This window comes from Falco cherrug, chromosome 14, assembly GCF_023634085.1.
Source record: "Falco cherrug isolate bFalChe1 chromosome 14, bFalChe1.pri, whole genome shotgun sequence".
NCBI classification, from domain to species: Eukaryota; Metazoa; Chordata; class Aves; order Falconiformes; family Falconidae; genus Falco; species Falco cherrug.
Genome location: NC_073710.1, coordinates 2,892,333 through 2,920,212, shown reverse-complemented (window position 1 = coordinate 2,920,212; position 27,880 = coordinate 2,892,333). Strand labels below are relative to the sequence as shown.

The 27,880-nt window shown below is 41.1% G+C and overlaps 1 protein-coding gene across 1 annotated transcript; it reads right to left on the bottom strand.

Moving 5' to 3' along the window:
- Positions 1–183: 183 nt before the first annotated feature.
- Positions 184–27,734, bottom strand: MBTPS1 (membrane bound transcription factor peptidase, site 1). Its single transcript, XM_055726268.1, is given in 25 exon segments — positions 184–1,013; positions 2,253–2,383; positions 3,057–3,183; positions 3,697–3,828; positions 6,191–6,331; positions 8,717–8,794; positions 9,693–9,817; positions 10,683–10,839; positions 12,794–12,909; positions 13,921–14,093; positions 14,686–14,874; positions 15,999–16,143; positions 16,734–16,873; positions 16,875–16,896; positions 17,863–17,891; positions 17,893–18,015; positions 18,748–18,850; positions 19,489–19,556; positions 20,755–20,871; positions 21,255–21,364; positions 22,676–22,786; positions 23,143–23,346; positions 23,748–24,005; positions 25,207–25,699; positions 27,598–27,734. Coding segments are annotated over 24 exon segments (3,183 nt in total). The 5' UTR covers positions 25,394–25,699; positions 27,598–27,734; the 3' UTR covers positions 184–816.
- Between the last annotated feature and the right edge of the window lie 146 nt (positions 27,735–27,880).

The window sequence follows — 27,880 nt, the reverse complement described above, 5'->3', positions numbered from 1 at the left end:
CACTCGCTCAGGGAAAGCACCGCTCGTACAGCTGCCCAGTTCGTGCTCCAAAGGAGTCTGCAGCCTGGGACACTGCTGTTAAGAATAAAGATATGGGGTGGGAAAAAGGGAGACATGAACATTTACTCTACAACTTGCTCCTTGTGACTGTCAGTGGAAAGAAAAGCCACCTAGCACACTGTCTTAGCTTCATATAGATAACATATTTATTGAAAATCTGCTTCACCAACAACGGTGAAATCATGACCAAAAATTACAAAACGTCCTGGTAGTTGGCTTTATAAAAATAAACTGCAGGAGTATGCCTCACTGATTTGTACTGGTATCTCTCATCCTCTCCCTCCTTTAATTGCGTATGTTATACTCTTCAGCATAATATCATTCTAGAAAATTGCATTCCGTCCAAAAAAATGCACTTGTTTTTCCTTAGCAGAGGTCCTTAAAGTGACTTTTCCCCCCGCCCTCCCCAACAATAAATATAGAAAATAGCCTCTAAACAAATAGATTTTAGTTTGGTCAGCTTAAAAAAAAAAGTCCATTTTCCCCCTCTTGGGATATGTAGTGACTAAGCAGCCATTTCAACAGTATTCAAGTCTTTGGTGGCTTTGGCTGCTTAAAGCTGCAGTTTTATGTACAGATGATCAACTGAGGTCCTTTTATTTTCTTTCTCTCTCCAGAAACCAAAGACTATGAGATGATGTCAGGTGCGAGTTACTATTACGATCAGTGCCGTGTTTGCTGCACCTTCGCTGGGAGCGATCGATCACCCAGGAAAGCAACCAGTAAAAGGAAGTCATCTTTGGCAAGCGAGACCTTTCACACAGAAGGTGTCTTTGGTGGATGAACCTGTTGCATAAGCTGTGGTCGTTTCACTCGTGGTTTCCGTCTCTTTGGCCTGCTCTTCGCTTTGTTGATCTGCACCACAAAGAACGCCAGAACCACCATGGCACCAAGAAAAGCAAAGACCGGAATAGTCTGTCCTACATCCTGGTTGTACCGGCCAGGCATTATACCTAGAAAGGCAAAGAGGTTTGGAAGCTCTTAGTAACCACACGAGCTACGATGTCTTTACAGCGTTAATGCCACCTACCAAAATGATCCAACAGTAATTCTTGTTCAAAGGCTTTCGCTGTTAGTAAGCTATTAATAAGATTGCATTTCAGACAGGAAGATCAGGGTGGTGAGACACTGGCACAGGCTGCCCAGAGCAGTAGTGGCTGCCCCATCCCTGGAAGCGTTCAAGGCCAGGCTGGACGGGGCTTGGAGCAACCTGGTCTAGGGGAAGGTGTCCCTGCTCTTTGCAGGGGGGGTTGGGACTAAATATCTTTGAGGTCCCTTCCAGCCCAAACCATTCTCTGATTCTGTATGATTCTAGAATTAACAACTGCAGTCTGACCGGCAAAAACAAGATGGGATACTAACATTATAGAAAAGCACCAGCATTTCCACTTTGACCTACTTGGGCACATGAAAGTGTTGTTGCAGGGGAGATGTGGGTTACAATCTGCTGTAGACAAGAGAGTAAATGCTTGACCATAATTTTACCACTAAGTAATTTCTATAAATCACACCAAACCCTGATACCATGAGGAAAGTGATTTTGTCCTTGCTCCAGAGACACCATGCATACACACAGTGAGGTCAAGCTGTAGAATCAAACCCTTTGTTTTTACAGGCGTCTTTTGGTCTAGCAGCTCAGTCTGGGAGAAGTGCATGCGTGAGGCTTTCAAACAACTTCCACCTGGGCCTGCAGTGCCAAGCTCGTGCAGGAGAACAGCCCACTATTAGACTGAAAGCTGTTTCAAGTGTTCTACATCATTTGTTAGTGTAACACCTTGCCCAAGGCACCATTCAGACAAACTCTTCTGGACTCCGCTTTTGTGCACTGACACAAAGAATTTTACTTAGCAGGAGGTAACCAGCCACAGCTCCCAAGGACTGGGACTGCTGCTGACACCCATCACTCTGAACCGCACCAAAACAAACCCCAACTACCCACCAAAACCTCCTTCCCCATCTGTCACGCATGCTTTCTTCTGAATAAACTCTTCATATGCAAAAACATTTCCTTCAGGCTTCACCAGTCAGCTTGTACAACATAGCCCTACTATTATTTGCATGTTTTTCACAACTGAAAATAAACACGTAGCCTTTCTTCCGGTTGCACTGCGTTTCATTGTTAATACTTTTTTTTCCCAAAGCCTATATAACAAGCAAAGCAGAAGAGCGACTTTCAAACTTTCAATATTTACCTCCAGGAATGTCCCATGCTCCACTTTCTCCAGGGGACAATGGTCTCACTTGGGGTCTGTTCTGTCGAAAACTGGGCAGAGCCACTTTATCAAGGTCAATTGACAGTAACTTTTGATGTTTCCAAAGGTTGCTAGAAGAAATTTAAAGACAGAGGTGTTTGCTCACTTACTCTAGTAATGCAAGGAATTTTGTAGAAACATAGCGAAAGCGACAGCTGGAACCTACACATTAACTCACTAATTTGGACCCCAATGATAATTCGATCATTTTTTAGGTTCTGCAGTTTGCAGATCTCCAAAGTTAAATTCAGAAGCCACAGGGACATACTTAGACTGGCAACTATTTACTAACTCTCATTCTTGCAGTCTACCAAAAGTAACCACGCGCAGCTCAGCAGACAAGCATGGGCTACACGCTGGTGTGTTTTCCTTCAAGCAACTGACAAATGATACAACAGAAGGCAGAGTTAGGTCAGCTGTTCAAGAAGCTGCTTCAGAAAACTATTTCAAAGGCATGCAGTGACAATGGATTTAAGCAGGACTGTTCACTCTAAGTTGGGATCAACTCAATCACAACAGTGAGTTGACTTCTGAAGCTGTTTTTTAAATCCCCTAGTTTCATAGCGTAGCTATAAGGCGAGCCAGGATTAGGCACTGAAGAGGCATAACTCATTCCTCTTTGCAATCCCGTATTTCTCCAGGAAAGGCATTCCAGCTGTCCCTTTCAAAAGCAGAAGAAACAATTTTTCAGCTGAACTCAAAAGCAAGGCTTCTTGTGTAACTGTCAGCCAGACATATACTAACCTGGGGGCAGTTTCATTCAAAGGCTGTGGTTTGGCCCAGGACAGGTGAGGACAAGCAGGAAGGGACCGGGGTTTAGGGTCTCCTAAGTGAGCCTCGAGCACCTTTGAGTATCGATGCAAATGGTTACCTGCAACTCACAGCAGAGGCACACTGGGTTACCAAAAGACTAGCAGGATAAATGTTGCCAACATCTGCCTCTGGCTAAACAGTGCTGTGGTAACACCACGAGCTCTTTACAGTAACGGCAACTCGTAGCTAAATCTCAGAATTAACCAAAGGGCACCTTACAAAACAGTAAGGCTGTGCACCTACACCAGTGGGTAATTCAAGTTTTGCTGGCAGCACACCAGACAAGACTGAAAGCTTTATACACGCTCTGCAGCTAGTAACTAGAATACTCCCTAGAAGAACCAGGCATCTGAAAATCACTCCATGAACAGAACATTTTCTTTAGTCAAATCACAACTAGATCGTAACAAATCCCCACAGTAAGTGCTCTTTTCTAGTAAAACAAAACACTGTAAAGCTCATACCAAACGAGCCTTAATTTTTATACCTCAAAGGGCCCGCCCGAGTATTCCTAAATGCCACCCAGACACACCCTCCATTGTGGGCTCTGCTTGGTAATTAAAGCTCTCACCTTCCATCCGCTCGGGAAGAGAGTAGCCTGCTCCTGACGGAGGTCGCTGCCTGTTTTCAGAATGGCTGAGACTTGGCGGTGTCACCCCGTAAGAAGTGTACTGCAGGAGGGAATCCAGGAGCCAAAAGCAATCTGTGGATTTCATAGCCCCAAGCCCCCAGAGAAGATATGCATTATGCCACATTTCAAACGGCTTATCTTTCTGTTAAGAAGGCTGTGATGACATTCAGAAGTACCATCAGTTTTTCTGGCTCTCGATTCTTTCCTTCTGAGGTTCTAGGCCCAATTTCAGAAAGATGCAACCTCCAACACACACCCCAAATCCCCCACCCAATATACAGACACAGAAATAATCTGTTCACTCTTAAAATATCTTGAGTACCAAATCAGGCTCTTTTGGGGAGCAGGACAAAAAACAACAGGTATCAAATACGGGAATTCCAGCCTGTGCAAGGCCATCCAAGTCCCTGCAAAAATCATGAGGGTTTTTTGGTGTGGAAACACAGGAAGCTCTGAGCTTCTGATACCATTTTTAAGAGGAAAACTGAGAACCAACTGGTTTTTTGAAAGGACAAAATAGATACCTTGCAAAGAAAAGTAAGAACAAGGTAGTGTCTTCAGTGGAAAGTTATAACTCATTTGCTTTCCCAAGCTCAAAGAAACATAAATGAAGGGGAAAGGTTCTGGCTATATGCCAGCAGCACCTACAGCAGCTGTGGTACAGACCAGGCTGGGAATCAATGTCGCAACATACCTGACTGTGGGTTTCCTTTGCACTTCAACAGCACATGAACCCTTGCTTTGATTCTCTCCTGAATTACGACTACCTTAATCCAGAGCTACACCTAACGAACAAGCAGTCCAGCTATTAACACCACAATTCTCTAAAACTTCCATTTGCAAGAGTAGGACAATCCCTTATCAGGTATTTCCACCACACAGCAAACTTTTTCTCAGAACTTCTCCTCCCAGAAACAGTTGGCTGGGAATGGGAATTAATCTTCATAATCCTGGTGTCCCTTAAGCCCCCACCTTTGATTTTTAAAGAGGTCAATCAGATTTTAAGGATTTATATTCACAAATGTTAGGAATTTACCTCAGTTAAAGCCACCGATGTCTCTGCAGGAGACACAGCTCCCGGTTCACAATTTAAAAGCTAATTTTAAAGGATTTCTTTAGAGCCTTCCACTTTTTCTTGCTTCACAGGTCACACTGAATTTAACAGCATTAGGGATGTCACAAAGCATTGTTTTCTATCGCTTAATTCAAAGCTACGTATCTTCTCTTAAATTACGTGCTTTCAATAACCTACAGCAAGCACGTAAGGCACTGACATGTCAGTGCTACAGCAACCCACTGGAAGCCACCCAAAGACAGATAAACTGGAGAACTTTCAAAGAAAATGAAAATGTTTGGGAGAGAAAGAAATAAGCTACAGATAGAAAGCTCCCTTAGGCAGTAAGTTTCTTTAAATTTAAATAGATTAGGCAAGGGAGGGATTACATAACCTAGTATTTTAAAATATCTGTGACAAAAGCTTAAAAAACTATAAATGTACTTTTCATCACATGAGGAAAATTCAGGCTGAACATCACATTCAGTAGAAATACATAAGACAACCTCACATACTGGATTGTCATTGGCCTCTTGAGCCACAGATACACCAGCTTGTGTTTTACATGTCATAAGAAACCAAATCAATCTCTTAAAAATGCAGAAAGCCAGACCAGACAAAAGCGCTAGAAAAAAGGTTTTCTAAGGACCAACAACAGTGTGTAGGCAGAAGGAATGGCTTCTCTGGGAGTCACAGAAACTCCATGCACATGCTGCTCACACGCGCACTACCCAGAATTACAAACACGTTGAACCCAAACAGAAATTCCTGCTTTCTGACACATTTACGCCAGCTGGTTTGTGTCAAAGTAGAACTTGAAACTAGTAGTCCACAACCAAAATGTTGAACATTACCATAAATCCTCACAGGAAACATTGCAAAGGGAAGAAGGCAAACATTGCAAGGGAACAAGGTAAACATTGCAAAGGGAACGAGGCACACTGACGGGCAAACTCAAAAGATAAAATCTATTGTACTACATAAACGTTCTGAAAATGCAACTGGGCAAAAAGTGAAGGGACCCCCTAACTGACTCTTCACAATTTCAAATCAAACATGCTTTCTGGAAACAAAACCATCCCAAAGAAGCAAAAAACCCCCAAACAAACCCCACCCTGCAAAAAATCCACCCCAAAACCAGCCCAGAAAGCTTGTGGAATGAAAGATAGGCAAGGGGCCCTATCGGAGGGGGAGGGGGAATGGTCAGATCTATCAGAGGGCTATCTTGTGGGGCAGTCTTTTGCTGAAACTGTGATTAATTGTTGGGAATATTTAGAGAGGCCCTAGAAAACAGCTATTTCTGATGGGAGCTGTAAAAATCCCATAGTTCAGTTGTTAGCTTAAGACAGTAACTCTTCCTCCATGTCGAAGTTTACACACCTTTCTGTCGATGGCTGTCATCCAAGCAATTAGAATCACCGTACAAAACTATTCTGCCACCACCTTCAGAAGGAACTTGGTAAAGTCCCAAAATAGGGACATTTTCAATTACAGCGGTCTCCTGTTTTAAAACTTCAAGACCTAAAGCAAAGCACAAATAAATTTAATAGCCTGCAAAGCGTCAACATCAATTTACCTGAAAGTCAGTACAGCCTACAGTGCAAACTTACAAATGCAGCTATGCCACTCTTCATGCCACACATTTATGAAACATGTTTTCAAAACCCCCACGTTGTTACAATAATGAAACTGCTCCAAGACTCTGATTGTGAAGTTTCCTACCGATATTAATGTTTTTCTTTGTTGGAGAAGCAGAAAGACCTCACAGCCTAGATCATCTTCAACATGAATGAAAGCTTGAATGAAAAATCCTAGTATTTTCAGCAACAGATTTAAAATCAAAACGTTCTGCCTTACAAATCACTTTACGTTGGTTTAGCCCTGCAGAATGCTGCAGGACACAGTAACTTAAGATCAGCCATCACAGTGCACACTGCTCTTCGTCAACTTTGCTGCCGTGCCTACCTCTTCCTACAAGAAAACCTACTACGGAACTAACAAAAGAGAATAGAGACATTATGTGAAACACAACATCTGTCTCTTTGTAAGCAGCAGCTGCAAAACTGATTAAACCTGTGGTTCAGGGGAAGCCCATTTTAAAGACTGCTGGGCTTACATGTCTCTGGAACTCTGCAGTTAGTAGTTACCCTTGCACTTTGTGTGTTCAGCTTTCAATTCAGGAACAAAGAAAAGTATTGTTTAGTAAGGATACTTATGCCAAAAAGGAAAAAAAAAACCAACCCAAACCAAAAACTCACGTGATTTTTCTCACCTCCCCCTGCTCCCCTCCCCCTTAACCTTTGGCAAATTTTACTCCCTCCTCATCCCAGCTGCTCTTTGAACTGGCGTGCAGAGCCAGTTTTCAGTACATCCAGCCCTGCCCTGGTTCTCATCCTACTGTAGAATAATTTTTGAAGGAGTGTCATTTAAAGGCCTGCCTTCAAAAGCCCTGCAAGTACCAAATAATAAACTGGCAATCTAAAATATATGTTTGTTGTTTGTGAGATATTAAAATCATAACTGAGATAACTGATGGACAGTAAAGATGAAAAAAGCATAGGAACCTTCCCATGAACGGGTATGTGCAGCAAAACCCAGAGTAGACCTGGCTAGAAACCTGCCATTTGTATCTTATAAATCCATCCAATCATTTTATCTCCTGTGGACTGAAAGCTCTAACATACAGCAGGAGGGAAAACACCCCAATTCATGAAGGAACTAAAATGAAAGCTCTTTTTAGGCTAAAGGTTTCCCACCTCTAACACCCATTTAAAAAAACAAAACAAGACAAATTTCAAATGCTAAGTACTTAGTCTCTTTTACTTGAGACGCTGCCTTTACACAGCGGAAGCAAAACACAGAGTTCTTTTGCTTCATGAGTTGCAATGAAAAGAATTCAACAGAAAAAAGCAGGTCTAGCAGGCTACTTGTCAAATTGACACATTCTCTCTCTCTCTCTTTCTCTCTCACACATAAGGAAATGCCTAAGTCATCAGCATATAGCGTTCCAGAGGTAATTGTCTTTCTTCCAAAAGGCTCACATGGAAAATTTCTCCGCTAGGTAATCATATCTATTGCACATTGTAAGTCAAAACTACAATGAACTTGCTGATCTTTTCCGGCAGCTGCTGAGTTATATTAGAAGCTATACACGTGCTTCTGCCTACACAGCCAAACCTTCCTCACCCATATACACAGGCCTGACCTACAACATGCTAACAGCTCTGGTCATTTAGTCCTACATAGCACTTCCTAAAGGCTCATAAAAAACTTTTTTTTTTTTTTTTTTTTAAAAAAAAGGCCTGTTGCTATTACAAATCGGAATTACCACCTCACAAGTGAAAAGATATTATGATAAAGCTAAAGAGAATGGCTACACACAGAGAACAGATGGCTCAAGCATTGGCTTCCTGTGTGCCTAGAATTTTTCCTTATGAGAATCTAGCGGGTGATATTTTGTCGACCAAAATTTTCCTTACCTATATCCTTAGATCACCACAGCTACCACAACACTCACACCAAATTTGGCAACGATTAGGGGATGTATTTAGTAGCAGTTGAAATTTGTGAAAAACATGGACAAGTAACACCATTATGACACACTCCCCTCCCCTCTAAAGATGCATGACACACATACATGCGGATGTGTTTACGTAGAGCAAACACAATAAAAGACTGCGTATATACACTTGGACATTGCTGTACTATGTCAAATTGTATACAGAGTCACACTGCAGCTGCCTGTTAGGCATCCAACTACATGCTCTAGGCAAAATGAAAAAGCACTTACTCCATCAATGTATTTTTAAATCAATGTTTTTACACCTATAGACTTTAGAACTTTGCTTGTGCACCTACTCCAAAGTTCTGCTTACAACACAGAAAAAAAGACAAGGAAGTGCATACCTTGATCCTTAAAAGTCTGTGCAATGACAATGCCATCTTCTGGAAACTTTGCAATACTGCAGCCTGATGCATAATTCACTGAAAGACATCACAAAAGTGCAGTTTAGAGTAAAAATTACGTTCCTTCCCTTCCCACCATATTTCAGTGAGCTGTTAACACAAGCGCAGAAGAAAACATTCCCAGGAACATCACTCTGAGCTTGCACATTTTGACCAATGTATGTATTCACAGAGAAGACGCTTCAAAGAACAGCTTTTGCATGTTCACCTTTACATACTATTTTCAAACCTTTCCGTTTAGGAGACTGACCTGATCTTCTTTAAACTGAAAAGCTTAATCAAATGCTATGAGAAATGTAGTATTTCACACTAACAGCCATCACCTATACTACAGAGAACCTGCCTCCTTCAATCCATGCTGGTGAGCATACACAGCCCTCAGTGCTGTTGCCTTCTCTTTTTACACACACTTTCTGAATGAACCAGTCAGAAAACAGAGACTTGGAAGCAAAGCATGAAAACATCAAATGACTGGGGCAGATAAAAAGAAAGAATGGCTAGACCTAGAAAGTCAGAAAACAGTAAGGTCATCACAGACCTGTGGCCTAACCACAAAGTCTGAACTTGAAACCAATCAAACATCTTCATTTCAGGGGGAACAATTAAAAAGATTGCAAGAACAGGAATTCACAAAACATCTCAGGATGTTACAATGCATGTCTAAACTCGTGTATTCCACGGAAAATGTCCATATCCATTTTCTTCCTCCAAAATTTAAAATTTCCAAGTAATTGCATAATTAAAACCAAAGGCTTTAATGCAGTCTACGAAGGAAGTAATCATTTAAGCATCCTTTGAGACTCTTTTCCCTGAATTTGAGTAGTTCCCTTGACTCTGACTCAATCTCATTCTCACAGAAAACTACTTTCCCAAACAACACGCTGTAGCCTGCACAGGCAATGATTCCAGTACTCACTTTCATGATTTGCCATGGTAAAATCACCTTCATACAGCCCATCACTAAAGGCCATATTCCAGACAGAAAGCAGATCATTGAGAGCTGGGATATTAGCACCTCCAGTATCAGGCATCCACCACTGTCTGTAAAAATTACAGCATAACACGGTTTATTAGTATACAGAATATACTACTAGAGTTTGCATAATGAAAGTCAGGTGGCTTCCCACATGCAGACTTTTTCAAAGTCACTTAAAGAACTACATCTCAAGGACTTATTTAACTCCGGGGCGTGTGAGCAGCCGTCTCTCTTTGACACCAATGCTTTTGAACAAATAGTAATACTAACGTGAAGTTCTCAGTGCATTTCAGTTCCATGGAAAACTTCAGTTTGCTAGAAAGAAATTCAGTCTTATCCTCTTTGTTTGGCTAAGTGAGGCAAAACTGACAGTCATGTAATTTGCTTCTCATTTTTCTAAGGAAGCAAAATGTTACTTGCTCACAAACAGCAAAACAGATCTTCCTGGCTTATCAGTAATACAAAACAGGCTGACAACTACAGTAATTATGAGGGTCTCTACCACCACTCATGACACTGGTGTATTTTCTTTTTATACAATATACTGGAATGACTTCAGTAATTGGTGTACAACCTGGTAATACTGTTTGCAATGCACACTTTCTTTCTGCTCCCTGAAAGTGAAAATGCATGCGTTTTCCTTTGCTTGTCAGTCTCCAATTCGTAACTACTTTTCATTGCAAATATTTTTCTTGGCTTAAAAAGAAGATTACATTACCAAATGAGCCTTCGCAATCAGGATGAAATAGGTAGCTATTCTCCTTAAGCTGCAGCTTAACATAAATATTGCTCTTCAGGTATTCCCTTCTTACAAGCAGCATGGGAGTGATGAAGTACAGCATATTACATTTGGGATTTTTAGGGTAACATGTGCATAAAATGGCAATTCTATGGCACTTTATCCCCCAAAGAACTGACACAAATCAATACCTTGTGTTTTCATCATAAAACTTGACTTTTCTCATCACAGATGTGTTGTACCAGTCACTGAACACAATAAGTGAAAGTCCATTATCAACATCCCTCCTCAGTTTGGTGATCTCTTCAGGAAAATACTCCTCCTCACTGTCCACCATCAGTAAAGTCCCTGTGCGTAAAAGCAAAAACAAGAGTTCACCAGGCTGTTCACTGTAACGTTATCGCTATTCACACAACCTCTGCAAAAGTCAACACAAGCACACATTTTGCACAATATCTGGTCCACATGCCCTGCTCTGGCAGCTCATTATAGAAGGTGCATTTAAGGACGGGAAATACCAGACAATTCAGTTTACAAACATATCCAAAAATGAGTTTGGCAGCACAGTATGCTTTTTAAGGGTGTTAATTCTGACTCATGCTTGTGTGGTCTCATGAACTGAATGCCCGCATACATCAGGTGTATATTTTGCAGTTTGGTCTCACCCAAATACTCCATAAACTGAGCCAGACTCTGGCAGAAGAGGACAATCAGACTGACTGCTGACCCAAACTGAAGTGCTAGTGTAGATGCACCCTACTCATAAGGTTTTTTCACTATTCCAATTCTAAAGGCTACTCTGCTCACTTACTGCAGATTTGCAGGCCAGGTAGACAACAATTACTCTGAAACTTTGTTTGCTTCAGACTTGAAAACTACAGCCACATTTTAGAAGACCTGACTGAAGTGCCACTGCCACCTTCATATAATCCTCACCCACTCCTGTGAACAAGCACAACTTTCTCTGCATCACTGAGAAGCACAACCAGAAAAATATACTTCTATTCCCCAAAAACATATTTATGCTTTCAGATGGCTTCTAAATATCAAGTCATTTTGCTTCTTCACTTTCTGATCACCCAGAGAGGCGGTGGAATTTCCATCTTCAAAGAGAATGCAAATCCTGACAGGCTGATATCCTGAGCAATCCAATAAACCACTGACTCTGGCCCTGTGTCTCACAGTCCCTTGCAACCAGGCCAATTCCACAAGTTCAGGCAGCCTGTTTGGCAAGCCTTCTGATAAACGATCCTGTAGAAAGCACGTTAATGACACAGACAATGGGACGAAGCGCACCTTCACCAAGTTTGTCAACAATACAAGCTAGGGAGAAGCGGTAGATCACTGCATTTTTCACCCCTCACTTCTTCCCATTGAAGACATTTTGAAAGCCCCACAAACTACTAAGCAAACAAGGTGCAATATAATGGTGAATCAGAGGACAGAGAAGTCCCCTAATGCTGCACTCTATCAACTACAAAACCAGCGGTCTCAGAAAATAAATTATTTTGCTACTTTTGTAAGCGCTACCATTTCTGTATCGAGTTGCTCACCCACTGAACTCGAAAAGCAACAGTGAGGTATTTATTGAAGAATCAAGGTAAACAAAAGATTACTGCTGACAACATTTCCAGAAATAGAAAACTGTCAGAATGCACACTCACTTCGCAGGCCACTGAAGAACATCGCAGCCCAAAAGAAAAGAGGGTCTTGTTGCAGCATGTCATGGTTAAATATAGGGGCACGCTGGAGCAGAAAAGAGCATGGGCTGTCTGGCAAATCTATCAAGTCTCTTTCCTGATGAGAAGAAACCAGCCACATACTGCTTTGCTATCACATACGGCTGAATGGAATGCTTTCCCCACTTTTATCTGTCTACAGATATCAACGTTTTAAAATGCCATTGCTGAGGGAAAAGACAACCAGAATGGACACTTGATTTTAGTCTGCTCTTCACATCATGCTTCATTTTGCATTTTGACTGTGCCAAAATCTTTTTGCAAATACAGTTCTGCCTTTGTGGGACTGAATACAGAGGAGCTGTTAACCCACTCAGAGGTGGGCTTTCCCTCTCATTTTTTCATTGTAAAAATAGAAAACTGCACTAATTCTTCTAGCCCTCCAAGCAAGCTTCTGCATCAACACAACTAAGTATCAGCATATAAATACACCCACTGTTATAACATTGTTCTATCATTAGATTTTTTTTCTTTGCATCCCCACATTACTGGTCTTCCAAAAACCAGGCCGTTTTAGGAGGAAGTTAACAGAATGGAGAACAAGGCAACTAACTCATGCTTACCATACTGGCTTGCATCAAAACATGTAAATGGGGAACCAAGTACTTCAACAAAGTACCCCATGCTCCTTAGGTGCTGGTACATGTCTCTGAAGTTTGTGTGGATATGATCACCGTTCCTTAGGAAAAGAGAAAAGTGTTGAAGACATTTAGATCTGGCATGCAGAAATCTGATTTAGAGACTCTCATTATAGATTACTTCCTAGTTTCCTTTCTAAAAGGTCAATTTTTTTCAAATGATAATTTGTAGTTTTCCAACCACCACCTCCTCTTTGCAAACTCTTCTCAAATGACACTGGTTCCAAGTGCTACAGAGAAGAGTTAGTTACACAGACAAAGCTAGAGATTGAGCACATCCTTACAAAGCACAATTTTTGCATGTTTGCATCATGGTTGCATCGCATCACAGAGAAACACTACTGCATTAAGAACAGATGTTCTTCACAGGACCTCCTCCTCCTCGCAAAAGAGCCAATAAGAGCAGTTTTAACTACTAACTTGAAGAAGCACCCAGGACCACCTGTAAATAATTGCTGAAACTCAGTGGCGGGTTCCTGTCCATTTGCCATATCTGTATGCTCCAAGCAGCTTTCCAAAAGCCTGTGTCTTGGTCACTGACCCGATTAATCCTCACTTATATACTGCTGTGTGATTCTTCCTATGGATGCTTTCCCTCGCCACCTATGAAAGACAACAGGACAGCCAAGCCTCTCCCTGCTTCGAAGACACCCTTCCTCAACAGACTTCTTTAGCACTCAATCTTTCAAATTTCTCATGGTTTTTTTGACAAGTGAATACTGGAACAGCTAAGAAAACACTCCTCTTAACTTTATGGGAGAAATCAGGGCAGAAAAGAAAAATGCTACACTTCGAAAGCCAAACAAAAAAATCTCAGTGTCTTACATGTGTATTTTAAAAGCTTTTCACTTCATGTGAGTAAAACCATACAGCACAAAAAAAATCCTGCACCAAAAGCATGCAGAGTCCAAGAGCTATTCATGGATTTCTTAGAAAAGACAATCCCATGCCACACTGGAAAAGGCCAGAGCTCTCTGGCATTCATTAAAGTTATCCCATATCATTAACACACAATCAAGAAATACTGATTTAATAGAACCTGAGATAAATACCAATCTAATGGATCATTCTTCATCCTCAAATTATCCCTGGGGAAGTATCCTGGTGGATAACGGAGATTATGATATTGATCCCAAAGGACTCGCTTACTACGAGGTGGAGTAGGAATAATCTTCACTTTTATTGGAAGCTTCACCGTTGAAGTCTGCTCTGCACCATTCTTAGACTGAAGGACAGAACAAACTACAGTGAAATCCTTTTCCCCCCAACAGGAACACTCACCAGTTAACTGCGGATTGTAAAAAAAAACTAAAAAAAATGGAGGTATCCAATCTACTTTTAGTCACCAGTACCAGCTCTGGATGACTTTTGCCTTAAATCACTGTAGTATTCTTTCTGCAGTCAACAGATTATATTTATGCTCAGAATGTAAAATACTTCAAATACATTACAACTGTGATTTGGTTCAATTGTTCAAAACCTTAAAAAACTTCTCAGCAACAATTACGCAGGTTCTAGAAGAAACATATTTAAGTAATCTCTTTTTCAAAATACGTTACTTGAACTTCAAAATAAACAAATGAAATTAAAAAATCAGTCTAAAGAGAGGTTTTCTGATTCTAAAGCATGTCCAATTCACAGGTTAATCCTGCTCTCAGCTATAAAGATCACTATTTGTACTCTTCAATTTCCTGACCCCAATCTAACTTATGCTTCAAATGACAGGACCAGAACCACCCATTAAGAAGAAGGTATTTGTGTATTAAGCAGCAATTTTGAATAATTAACACAGAAAACCAGAAATGCACAGAACTTACTTCATTTTCTGCAGGGGATGACACTGTGATCATAACATGACCTTGAGCAATGCCTTCCCATGATGCTGCTTTCTTTGCTACAGAGATGGAAATTGCTAAGTATCCAGACCAAGGCCACAACACAGGGGAATATGAGAAAGCCACTTCAATATTATCCCCATTTTGGGGGAGATAAGGTTGCCAGTCTGGCTGTGAAATGAAGAATAAATAACATTGGTAAAACAGTATTTGCAGTCACTAACTTTTGCATACATAGCCCTGTTCCTCTGCACAAAGAAATAATAAACCTTAGCTTTTCCTGAATATTATGCCAAATTTTAAAATGTCCACAAAGCCCAAGGGGTTGGTGGTGTGTCAGTGAATCAGCCTAATCATGACAGCCTTACTGATCCAGATGAAGTATAGGCTTTTCAGAGGCAGGACTCTCTAAGAAGCTATCTGAATAGCACGCTGCTTAAGTTCACATATTTTAATGTTTTGGGGTTCTGTGAAAAATTTATTGGTAAGAACACAAAATTTCCTTTTGGTAATGAAGAGAGCTAATGCTATGACAGACACAAGCAATTTACATCAGCTGTGTCTGAGTATTACCACAAGCTAATGGTGTTGGATAAGAGCTTCAATGCCCTTTAATGTAAGCTTAAATCTAAAACAGACCTCAGGATTCACACTAAAATGTTGAAATTAATCTCATTTACATTGGCTAGAGTTTTGGGATGGGTGTTTTACTTGTATCAATTCCCAAATCTGTTCTACATTTAAACTTACTTAAAGCAAAAAAAAAAAATTAAAAAATAAAAACCTCTCTAGTCAACCAACATGCTCAACATCCCTGGTGTTTTGCTGCAGACCTTGATAAATCAGTACCTTCAGGTCATTTAGACCCATGGAAGACACAAGATTTATGACGTCAGGATTCTTTACTGAGATTGCTGATGCTCCAGACAAAAAAAAAACCAAAAAACCCAACAACAAAAAAAACGATGAGGAAACCCTATGCCGCAAGATTCTAAATGCTATCAAAGAATATAAAGAAATCTCCTAAGCACCTGTCAATCCAAACTATTTTTTACAAAGACAAAACACTACACATCCGGGAAACCAATGCATTGCTTGAAAACTTGTAGACAGTTCATGTTGACAAATCTCATCAATCTGGGTGTATCCTTTAAAAAATCAAAACATTTTGGATCTCTTGCTCTCAGCAGTAAGAAATCAGATTTGTTCTATGAAATTCATAGCTAAAATAGTCTTTTCTGGGAAGCTTTTCAGCAACATTAGCAGTCAGGACTTGGCACAGTGTTAAGTCTTACCTTGTCTACAATTCTCCCAGTGACTCCCATACCATTAAGGATAGTAACATTAACAATGGTTGGCATCCCTCCGTAATATATGGGCTGAGAACAATATGGCCACATGTAGGGACATTCCGTCAAGTCAATATAGCTTGGACTCAAACTACAGCAGGATGGAGGAGGTAGAATTGAAAAAAAAAAGAAAATTAAAAAAAAAAATCAGTAAGCAGAGGAGCATAAGAACATGCCACTATGCATAACTATGAAAAAATTACAGATAAGAGAGGCCAGTCATAATTGCTCTACCAAGGTCTCACTTGCTTCCCAAATCCGCCCCAAAATCTTCTTCCCTCCCCCTTTTTTTTTTTTTTTATTTTAGGTTTTATGAAAAGATTTTTACACACACACACAAAAAAAAAAACTTTTCAGCACAGTGAGAATGTTCTTCTCAGAAGTTAAAATTTAAGTGTTTTTCCACTGTGTTGTAGATTACATTATTCATAACATCTGAGGCTAGAAGAGAAAGTCAATTTACCTCTCATAGACACTTCAATCCCTACACTGCTATAATTTAGGCTTTTCATCCATTCTCTTGTCAAAATTCATGCTTCAGGGTTACGTAAGATCTGTGCAAGTTCTCTTTGTTGCATAAGCATAGATTGCTCAACTGAGTTACACATGCAACACCTGCTCTCTTAAAAGACATACAGCAGATTATAGTGCATCATTGATTAATTAAGGATTAAAATTAACCTGGCCTGTGGTTTATAGCTGTTGAGGATCTGATAAGCTCTCAGAAGATCCAACTTGCCATGTCCTTGTTCAAACATGTTGACTCCAGGAAGTCTACGTGCTGATGCAATAAGTGCCTGCTTCATACTAGCTGGATTCACCCATTTCACGCTTCTGAACTGTGCTGAAACGGGAAACAAGAGATCACATTAGGCAGCCGTTATCCAACTTTCTAGCTAGCCCTGTTTACCATTCGGCCTTAACAGTCATTTGATTTAAGGAAAGTAAAAATCATTTTGCTGTGAGTAATGTCTTCTATTCATACTTGTCTGTTATTACTCGATTTCTCACTGGAACAGCTAAGGAAGAGTGACAAGCTTCTGACACATTTATCTTAAAAACTACTATTACATGCATTTTTCTCCTTAGAATGCTCCATGCCTAGCAGTCTTTACAATCAGGGCAGTATCTTTATATGCTAAATAAAATACTTTGAAAAATCAAAGCCTCTGTAACTGGAAACTTACATCTTTCGCAACGTGGCTCTTCTGAGGGACAAAAATAGCTTTGTTGTTCAGAGAAAAATGCACCATTTTATGGAGGAATTATGATGATAACTTTACATTTTTGGCATGTTTCTCAAATAAAAGTTAACCTCATCCTTATATAGTAGCAAGGACAAACGCAAAGTACAGCCTTGCAACTCCCACCTCTCTTTCAAGTTCTTCAGTATGCAACAGATGACTTATGCAACTGGGTAACAGCCATAAACCCCTGAAACCTATAAAATTTACAAGGATTTAGATAATTATCTGCTACAGGTGCCCTACTTTGAGCAGCTGCTTTTTCTACAATAAAACTGACAGAAGCTCAGCCATTCAAAATGATATTAAAAATATCACAAAATTATAGTACTGCTCTCCCTAGTTAAATTTTCAAAGATGTAACTATTATTCAGAACAGTTCTCAAGTTTTTCCCAGAAAACCTACAGCTTGTCAGACAAGGCAATGTCTCAGGCAGAAGAACTGTGATTTTATCCTCCAAGTTTGTTTTCCTGCATGTAAACACAATTTACTCTTATTTGGTGGGCTCCTTTATAATGACCCTCCTGCATCAGCATCCTTTTAGAGTGTCTTATTTAAGACTTACCTCACTAACAAAGTAACAGCACCTGCCACCAACAGGAGACGCTACACTTGTCCCAGAGAGCGAGCGACATCCACCTTTCATACCAGAACCTCTCACTCCAGAGCCGTAAGTAACAATATCAGGCTTCACTCTACCATAACCTCCAGGCAGCTCCTGCGAAAGAAAACAGCTGCGTTATTGCCCTGATACACAACGAAGACTGGTTGCTTCATTTGGGCATTTAAACCAACTGCAGGTCATTTAGAAGTAAAATTATCAACTAAATTAGCCAAAGCTCAGCGCCAAAGAACAGCAAGTAACACCTAAAGGAGGACTCAAGTTCTCAATGTTTCAACATTAACATTACTGCCAATTACTGTACTATCTATGCTAAGCATAAAACCACTCACAAAATGATAACCACATTGCTACTTTGCTAATGAATGACATGCAGCATGTAACAGTCCCCTTAAGATCACAGTGCAGTCTCATCTGAAATCATGTGCACAGTACCCGTCACCTCAGTTCAACAGGCAAGTAAGTGCAGTGTTACATGTAGTACCTGTAAATCTAGGATTTTTAAGCTAAAGGAAGCACAAAAGCAGGCCTTCATTTTTCCAGATTTAACCAGACAGGCACGTCCTCACCGTAAGCCAAAAGGTACTGGATGTTTTACAGGTACATCAAGAATGTCAATAGTTGTCAAAATTAATAATGAGAAACCCTGCAACGAACATTAAGCTTCTTGCTTAAAGACTTAAAATCTCTAACTGTTCCGATCTTTGATGAAATGGTTACTCCCCCAACACATACCATCTGCACAGCATTATCCCTTCAAAAAAGGCTGCCTTTCCAAGGCCCTTATTTTGGCTGCAAATGTGGCTGGCCACAGTCAAAATATCTTACCCAAGTGGTCATTCCCCTAGATGAAAAGCGAGCTATATTATCTTCAAAGTCAATGCCACCTACTCCAATCACATCCATCTGGTCAGCAGGGTTATTGAGAGTCCTAGAACAAGTTGGGAGATAGAAAGACAAAAAAAAATAACAAAAACCACCAAACCAAACAAGACACAGTCATAAGTTTATCCTGATAACAGACACACTGCCATCAGATTTTTGTCAGATGCTCTTTGTAACCTCCACAGAAACAAATTTTGGTCCTACCTGATACAGTTATTCTTTAGAAGCGAGAGCAACTTTTTCAGGCAGTTAGCAATGCAGTAACTAACTCAGTAACTACCAAACCATGTATCTTGAAGACAAAACAAAATATATTTTTAGGCATTTATTTTAGAAATATATCACACATCGTTCTGGCCTGATCCCTTCTATATTCCTTAAGCCCTAAGCCCAAGCACCCAAAGCTGTCTGCTCATACTAACAGGGGAATGCCAGCTGGAAGTCCTGCCATTCTTCTACTGACTTTCCACTGTTCTCAGAGAAAAATATTTAGCTAAGTACTTCACAAATTGCTGTACTACAGCAGCAAGTGATAAAGACATGGGAAGTGTTTAACTGGAGTCACTTTCTATAAACAGATTGCAGAGAAAAAGGAGTAGGGAAAACTTTCTGACCAAGCACAACTACTTCCAGAAATATATAATAACATGTTTGCTTTTCTTTGAAGTGGTCACTGAAACTTACCCATACAAAGGGCCATCATTGCCAATAGCAGAGACCATGATAACATTGTTGGCCGTCAATTCCCATACCTACAAAAAACAGAAGTTTACAATAAGGCTGTGCCACCAAAAAAACTTTTCCAACAAACATACATTCCATGGGATCTGACATAAGCAAACAATTAGTCCAACCTCTATTACTGAGACTTATAAAATACATCTCACTGTATTAAGCTCCAAACTTTCTTAAGATTATGTGACCAATAACCCTGCCTCAACAGCAACACTGCTGATCATACGTATTTAGGTTACACCAAAGGAAGAACTCTTATCCATAACACAGGATTCCAGATGCCAAAGTCAAGGTATTCTGAATCCTCTCCAGTAATAATCTGGGAGAGTAGTGAAGTCACTGTCAAACTATATTTCAATGCAGGTCATCATTAAAAAAAAAAAGGAAAAAAAGAGGACAAGAGCAAAAAGAAAAGAAAAAGGCAAAAAGAAAAGAAAAAGGCAAAAAGAAAAGAAAAAGGCAAAAAGAAAAGAAAAAGGCAAAAAGAAAAGAAAAAGGCAAAAAGAAAAGAAAAAGGCAAAAAGAAAAGAAAAAGGCAAAAAGAAAAGAAAAAAGCAATGCATCAAATCCCTTAACTAGTCCTTACAAAGAAAGATTTTATCCTTTTTTAAAATGCAAGTAAATTAATTTGCTTAGTGCTTTTGAAGGATAGATCAACAATTCAGGGAATCAGGCATTTACAAAGACAAAAACTTAATTCCATCTTATCCTGAAACAAAACACATACTTAAATCAACTACCTGTACTTTTTACCTATTTGTTCTTAAACAATTTGCTGCTGAATACATGCTCTACGTATTTTTACCATGAAATAAGTTAACCATGCAGAGATTTAAAAAACAAAAGCGGGGGGGGGGGGGGGGGGGGGGCGGGGGGGGGGGGCTGTCACTTAAGCGTCTTCTATCATGGGCCCACTTCGTTGCCTGCTTGGAAATCACACTTTCTAGCAGTACATACAGTATTTGGTAAAAGGGCATGCTTCCATAGCTCTGAATATCTGGGTTGTGTTTGGGGTCTTTTTAATTCATTTCTTAAATATATTCCTAAAAGCCTGTACACTGGATAAAATTTCTCTCATGTAAATGAAATTCCACAGAAACTGTCAGCAGCAGCAGAACCTATCAGCAGCTGTGGCAAAGGGAGTAGCTCTGCAAGTCCAGTGTTTGTGTGAGGGATATAAAAACCACCACGACCGCTTTATTTCCTCATACGAACTTTGTCAACGAATGGATGATCCATGAAGTCTGGCCCACCAATACTTAGATTCAATACATCTATCTTCTTTAAAATTGCATAATTAAAGGCATCCAGAAACCAAGATGTATATGAGACCTATGTAAGAAAGAGGGGAAAGCAAGCTATCATTGGAACATCCAGTGAGTCCACGACAATACAGACTTCAGATTGATAGAAGAAACACCACCAAAATAAAGCATAAAAGTGATAATGGTTTCCTGGCATTTCTAGTGCTCAGTACATTTGAGTGGTTGCTCCAGCACTAAGCAGATCAGACTTCCACACATTATTTCTGAAAAATACACCAGATTTGGAAACTGTAAGACATCCTGTGGTATCTTACAAGTAGAAAGATGTATCCTTCTCACTGATCAAAGAAAATACATCAACATTTACAAGTACTGCAATATTCCCAAAGGAAAGGATTAATACAGCATTAATCTAGAAAGCAGAAATTGAAACAGATGTAAAATAGCTACCTGGTTATTGGTGAACACTCTAAAAATGTGCAGTTCTGCATTTGGAGCAAATCCCTGGCATTCTCTCATGCTGGCTATCACACCTGCTACAAAAGTCCCATGGCCTAAACCTATCACATGGAGAAGGAAACAAAATAAAGATGCTGGAAGACAAATCATTTCATTGTCAAGGAACTGTACTGTTAAACACCACCTACACCAAAAATCACATCAATCTAACAGACTTTACAACAAACCACAAACACCGGGTTCAGTCCTAGTCTTTGTAAATCATATTTTGCTGCTGGGTTCAGTGGGATTAAATTCCCAGCACTGTGTAGGCAGACAACCAGCTGATGAAACTCGATGACACACTCTCCAGTCTATCCACTCCTGATTGCTACCAGTGAAATCAAGAGCCCCACAATCATGAGAAAAAAGTTACTTTGGGAAATGCAAGTCACAAGGCCAACGTATTTTTACGCTAATTTCTTTTTTGATTTTTATCCTGGTTCTGCAAGAACCATATTTTTTTAAGGATGAACAATGAAACACGAAAACACATTTTCTTCTCTTCTTAAACAATAATTTTAGCTTTTGCTTTATTGGACTGTCCACATTGTATTTCTGTATTCCAAATCTGCCTGTCCAGCAATCATCTGGGCACAGAAATAACAGAAAAGCAAAACTACCAAAAGCAGGTGCTGCAAAGCAAAGAAATACTATACATGACAGAACTACGGAGGCGCACACAGGACTGAGCAAGATATGCATATACCTCAAAATTTAAGGGGATTAAATTGCCAACTGACTGACTCAGACAGTATGAAGTTAATTAAAGCATACAGTCAGGGCAAGTTAAGGTCAACATAAGAAAAAGGAACACAAACATACTGCAAAAAATACAAAAGTTCTTTGGAATGTTGATGGGCATGAGCCAGCACAGCATTTCTTGATGAAAATGATATAGGTTAGAAAAACTTTACAGGAAGGTGCCAAAACTCTGATTAGTTTAGGAATGCACAGTACAGAAGGAAAATCCTCTCCCTCGTAAGTATGGAAATTTGTATGCACTGTGAAACAGCAGAATACATAAAATGGAATAGGAAAGAAACAGCTTTGTGGGGTTTGCTCTGACCTCCACCTACTCTGACAATGTATTTATGCCTGCATAATGTCTTCATGGTCTGACATTTTTCAAATGTTACCATGAAACACCACAAATGATTAAAAAGAGTCTTATGCAACACCCTCCCAGAACCTTAATACTTTGTTGAATTTGGTAGGAATACTAAGTGCTCGGAACACTGCAAAACTAAGCTTAAAATCTCAAGATACACTGTTTCACCAGATGTTAGCACAATAGCAGCAACAGCAGTTTTACAACGGAAAACAGAACACACAGTATCCATAACAGTTGGACCAGGTGCACAGTAACTCACCGTCATCCAAGGTCCTCTCATTCGTCCAGTTTGTTCTCTCCTTTACATTTTTGAAATGTGGATGTTTCTCACTCAGACCAGTGTCAAACACCGCTACTCTTACACCAGCACCTATAATAGAAAAGCATCGCTTTTTCTGATTCAGCTTCTTAGCAAATCTATCCAGTCAAAGAGAACTTTTATTACTGTAGCATGCAATTCACAAGCTCAGTAAGTTCTAGATCTCAAACAACACTCAACACTCCAATTCAGAAATTCAGCCATAGATCATAAATATGCCCAACCTCTCGTAAGAACAGTATACACACACAGAAGAGCACTCTGTGAGTATACAACGTAACTCCAAACAAATAATTTCTCAATCTTTCCAGAACCAGCACCCAGTAAGAGATTAATTTAGCCTCTCCTTACACTTCGCTTGTTTTTCAAAGAAGGTAATTGTTCTAAGCCAACAGACAAAAGCATACCTGTGTAACCCATCTGCCAGAGGACGTCTGCCTGCAAGGTCTGAGCAACTTGGCGAGGGATAGCTCTCAGCAAACGCCTGCTTGAGTGTCGACCTGTTGCATGCCAGAAGCCAGAACCTAAAGAAAGACTTGCTCTTCTCAAGGGACGAGATGACTGCCATTTTTGAGTCCATCTGGTTTCATTGCAGTGCAACGTTGGATCAGCTATGTAGGATCAGGATGAAGAAAAGAAAGTAACAGTATGAGGAAAACCACAGAAGATTAGATTTTTATGCAAATATGCACATCATATTGTTATAACAAAAGTTTTAGACAAATTTTCTCTAATCAAAATCAGTAAAAGCTTCTGTTTTATCTACTAGGGATACGATGGTCCATAGTCTCAGGTGACTGACCACTACAAAAGAAATGTTTCTACGCTGTAGATGGGAATGCTTTAGCAAAGGTATGACAAGACCCTGATAATTTTATAGGCCAAGGAATAGATTTCTGTAAATTAAATAAAAACTGTAGGGCACTTCTCATTTGTCTAATGCTAAGCTGATGGTCTAAAACAAGGCTAAGAATACTTTTCTAAAGCATATCTCATGCAGGAAATTACTTACACTCCGAATACTTGAGTGATCGGAAGACCTTACGTTGAGGTGTTACACGCTTGATGTTTGGATGATCTTCCAGTGTCAATACTCCATCTTTCTGTTTCTCATTGATCTGAATAACTTCAAAATCACTAGGATAGTCACTGGCTGGGTTGTTGCGAGGTACAATCCTCCAGTTCTCAATATCACTACTCTTTAGTGCACTTGAAATAAATTTACTTCTAGCTTTAGCTGTGAAGTATCCATTAAAAGCCACAATATACTCTGGAACAAGAGCACAATTTATCAGAACTGATGTTTAAGCAGCATACTCATGCACTGACTTTGTAAAGGTCCGAATATTTCTTTCGTTCTTTATCCAGAACAAATAATCAGAATTTGAGGCACATTTTTGTTGCTTTTAGAAACCTGCAGTTTATTTCTGCACTACATAATGCTTTTATTTTGGTTTTTCCCCCACCAAGAATCCTGCAAAATACAACAAAAACCTTTGAAAGGAAGGTAGAATTGTAGGTATCATGGAAAGGTGAAACGATGTAGGGAGGGCAGGAAAGAGGTAATGGACTTACTGTTATGTCACATCCAAGCAGTACAAACTGCTCGATATGCCAGTTCAACATGCTTCTTGACGTGTACGATTTAAAGAATCTAGCTTCTACGCGGTATTGAGTTTTAGTGCAAATTACTGACACCAACTACAACACGCACAGAGAACGAAGCTGGTCCCAACAGTCCAGTGCTCCATCTACAGTGCTGATTCTGAGTGGACTTCAGCACACACCGCCACGTTCACCACAGTAAGCCTTTGGCTAACTGCGCACAGAAACGTCGCTGCTGTCACCCTGCCTGTAAGCACCCAGGCACATGCACAGCTTCACTGTGAGAATACTACAGGTACCTGAGGCAACAAGTGGATGCAGGGTCAAGCAGCATCCTACTGCTATCCTTTGCCATCCCAGCAGCGGTATCTGACTCACTTTGCCATTCATATGCTCTCCTCACAATTATCTTTGCAATTTTTCCATGCGCGTATTATCACTTCCAAACTTTTTCTTGAACAAACTCTCAAGAGACTTCTTGCCTTTCTCACCCCTTCAAGGCCCACCTGTGGTTATATTTCATAAGAGACTCAACCACACCACCGGCTGAGTTGAAACGAACTGCTACTAAACAGGTCAAAGTGACCAGACTTGCCCACCTGAGCCTTCACACTTCATTTTCACTTTTAACATCCTCTTTATTTCCCCCTCTCTTCCTTCTCTCCTTTTTTGACTCTTATTTCCAGTTAAACCAGAACCTTTGAAAAAAAATCTGTTTCTCTTTTTGCATGCAGAGAATTTAGTAGATGATGTGCTTCTACAGAAACTCTAAATGTTATGATTGCACAAACGCCACACTTTACACACAAGATACACTTGAACTTCACAGGGATTATTTTTTTTTACTGCTGAACTCTTTTTATTACCGTGCTCCACGACTGTTGAAGTGAATTCCACTTTCAAAGTAAGGCGAGAACATCCAGGACATATATGAGCCTCCTGAGAGGAATTCCCTAGTCTGGTACCGAAGTGTTTTTTGCCACAGAGTAAAATAACAACCAGAACAAACCAGATGTTTGCAAACTTCATGGTCAAAGAAGAAAATGGTTTCATTCCAAAAATTCCATATATTCAAATCACAATTTTCTTCTTTACAAACTAGTTCATTTTTGTTTCGGTAAATGTTGTTTTCACTGTGCTGATCAACTGGATATTCTTAAAGCTGTGTCCAAAATAAGTAGAGATTTCATGGTCTTTTGAGGTAAAGCCTAGTAAACAGGCTCATTTCTTTCTACGCTTTTTCTCCATTTTGTATTAAAGGATTCGGTCACTCAGAATGTGGTAGTTGAGTCCTGTACTCCATTTCTGATGGCAAAGTTAACTCCCTAGAAGAATTAGCAAAGCTGATTGCAAGCCAATCTGTAAGGCAGAGTAATACAGAAAATAATTAGATTCATGTTTGTGCAACTGTATAGCCTGAAAATCACAAAAGATACACAACTTGGGCAGTTAGTATTAGAAATAATATGGAGTAAGTTGTTCGTATGTTTCATTTAGTAATTCTTCACCAAGGTTCAAGTCTCTTCCCTGCTTGCACCAGAGCACGGGTGGAACACTTGGCTATTAACCTGACTATAGAACACACAATGATGACAACCAAATTTGAGCACTCTTTGTGTAAGTGGAGCAAAGAAAACAAAACAACATGCCAGCTGCAGGGCAAGGAAAAAGTGCAAAATAAAATATTAACATGATTTTTTAAGTGCCCATGAGCACTTAAAAAAGCATGGTGCTCTTTTCCTATCAGAAATGTGGCAAATAGAAATTCTGCTGAAGTACACCATTTTACACAAGCAGAACTGGCTTCAAACTCTGTACTAAGGCCTGGTAAGGACAAAAGACACTACAGGAAGCAAACCTGCAGTCCCTGTGCTTGAAAGAGAAAAAACAGCATGAAGAAAAAAAAAAAAAAAAAAAAGAAGTCTAATTTTTTCAAGGTGCAGTATGTGTTAAACTGCAACATGGGCACCTGAGAAAATAAGGGCTGGGGTTACAGATGCAAAAATGTGAAGTTAAAGCAAAGCACTGGAAGTGTTTTTCACATAGAGGAGAAACCTCTTCCCTTTATGTTCCAAGGTGCAGGAAGCATTTGAGAAAAATTACAATGTTAGTCTTTTTTTAAATTCAAAACATTTAACCAGCAACTGATAGACAAAAGGCCATCAAAAGGGAAGTGAAAAAAAACATGTCTATGTCTAGTCTGCCACCCTGCCTGGAGAAGCAAAACAGAACGGTATGTTGCTGCAGTGACCAGGACTGAAAAGCAGGAGCCTTATTCTGGGATTCACACTATTTGGCAGGACAACGGGCTGACCTCACAGCACAACAACAGAACAAATCCAGCCTGCGTGTGACAGCTGTCCGTTTTTATCGAGCTTTATTTAGAATTCTCAACTATTTCCTTGAAACGGGGATAGAATTCCCCTCCATTTCTATCTGACTGACTATGCCATGCCAGACTGGACTGTTTGTGGTTACAAAGTGCCTCTGAACTGGACCCAGTTCCAACACATTGATTCCTCACCTTGGCTGAGCTTTGCCTGCCTTATACTTCGTTGCCTTATAACCCCTAGAGCAATAAATAAAAATTTAAAAGCGCAACGACACAAATGAGCAAAATAAGCATCCTTAGGGCTGTTTTATAAGACAGTAATAATACAGCCTGTATGTAAGCATGATGCTGAAACATGAGAGACGCCAAGAGGAAAGGAAAACCACGCTCACAACCTTATTCTGTTTGGGACCTTTGCGGCGTGGAGGTGGCCAGGGCCGGCACTCGGCAGCCCGCCCGTCCCCTAGCACGGCCGCCCCTGTGTACCCCAAAGCGAGGGCACCCCAGGGCGGCTCAGGGGGCGCGGAGGAGCCGCCCCCTCAGGGAGCGCCGCCCGTGCCACCCCCGCCGCGCCACAGCCAGCGACCGAGCCCCCCGCCCGCCACCGCGGGGCGGCAGCGCGGCCCCGGCGCGGTTAAAGCCCCGGCGGGAGCCGGCAGACGCCGTGCGGGCCAGCGCCGCCGCTCGCAGCCCGCCCCTCGGCCTGGGGAGGCTGTAGGGGTGCGGGCAGGGCCCCGCGCGGCAGCCCCAGGGACGAGGGGGAGCCAACACCGGGAACGGCGACCGGCTGCTGCAGGCCCGGGTGCTGCCCGCCCCGCCCCGCTCCGCGTCCTCCCGAGCCCACGCACGGAAGCGGCGCGGCAGGCGCGGCGGCAGCACCGGCAGTACCACCATCCCGCCACCCTCCCCCGCCCGCCGCGCTCACCGTGCCGCCACCGCCGCCCCCAGGCCTGCCGCCGCCATTTTGTGCACTGTTTATCACGGCGCTCTCGCGAGAGCCCCGTGCCGGGGGCGGGGCCATGCGCGGCGCAGCGCCCCCTGCCGCGCCGTGCGCATGCGCGGGAGCGCCGTGATGGCGCCGGGGGCCACGGCCCGGGGAAGACGCGTCCCCCTGGAGCCGGCCGGGCGCAGCCGTCTTCGGAAGAAATTTGTTTTGTGAACCTGGTTATTCCAGTGTGGCCGAGCGGGGCCTAGCTCCTGTAAGGAAA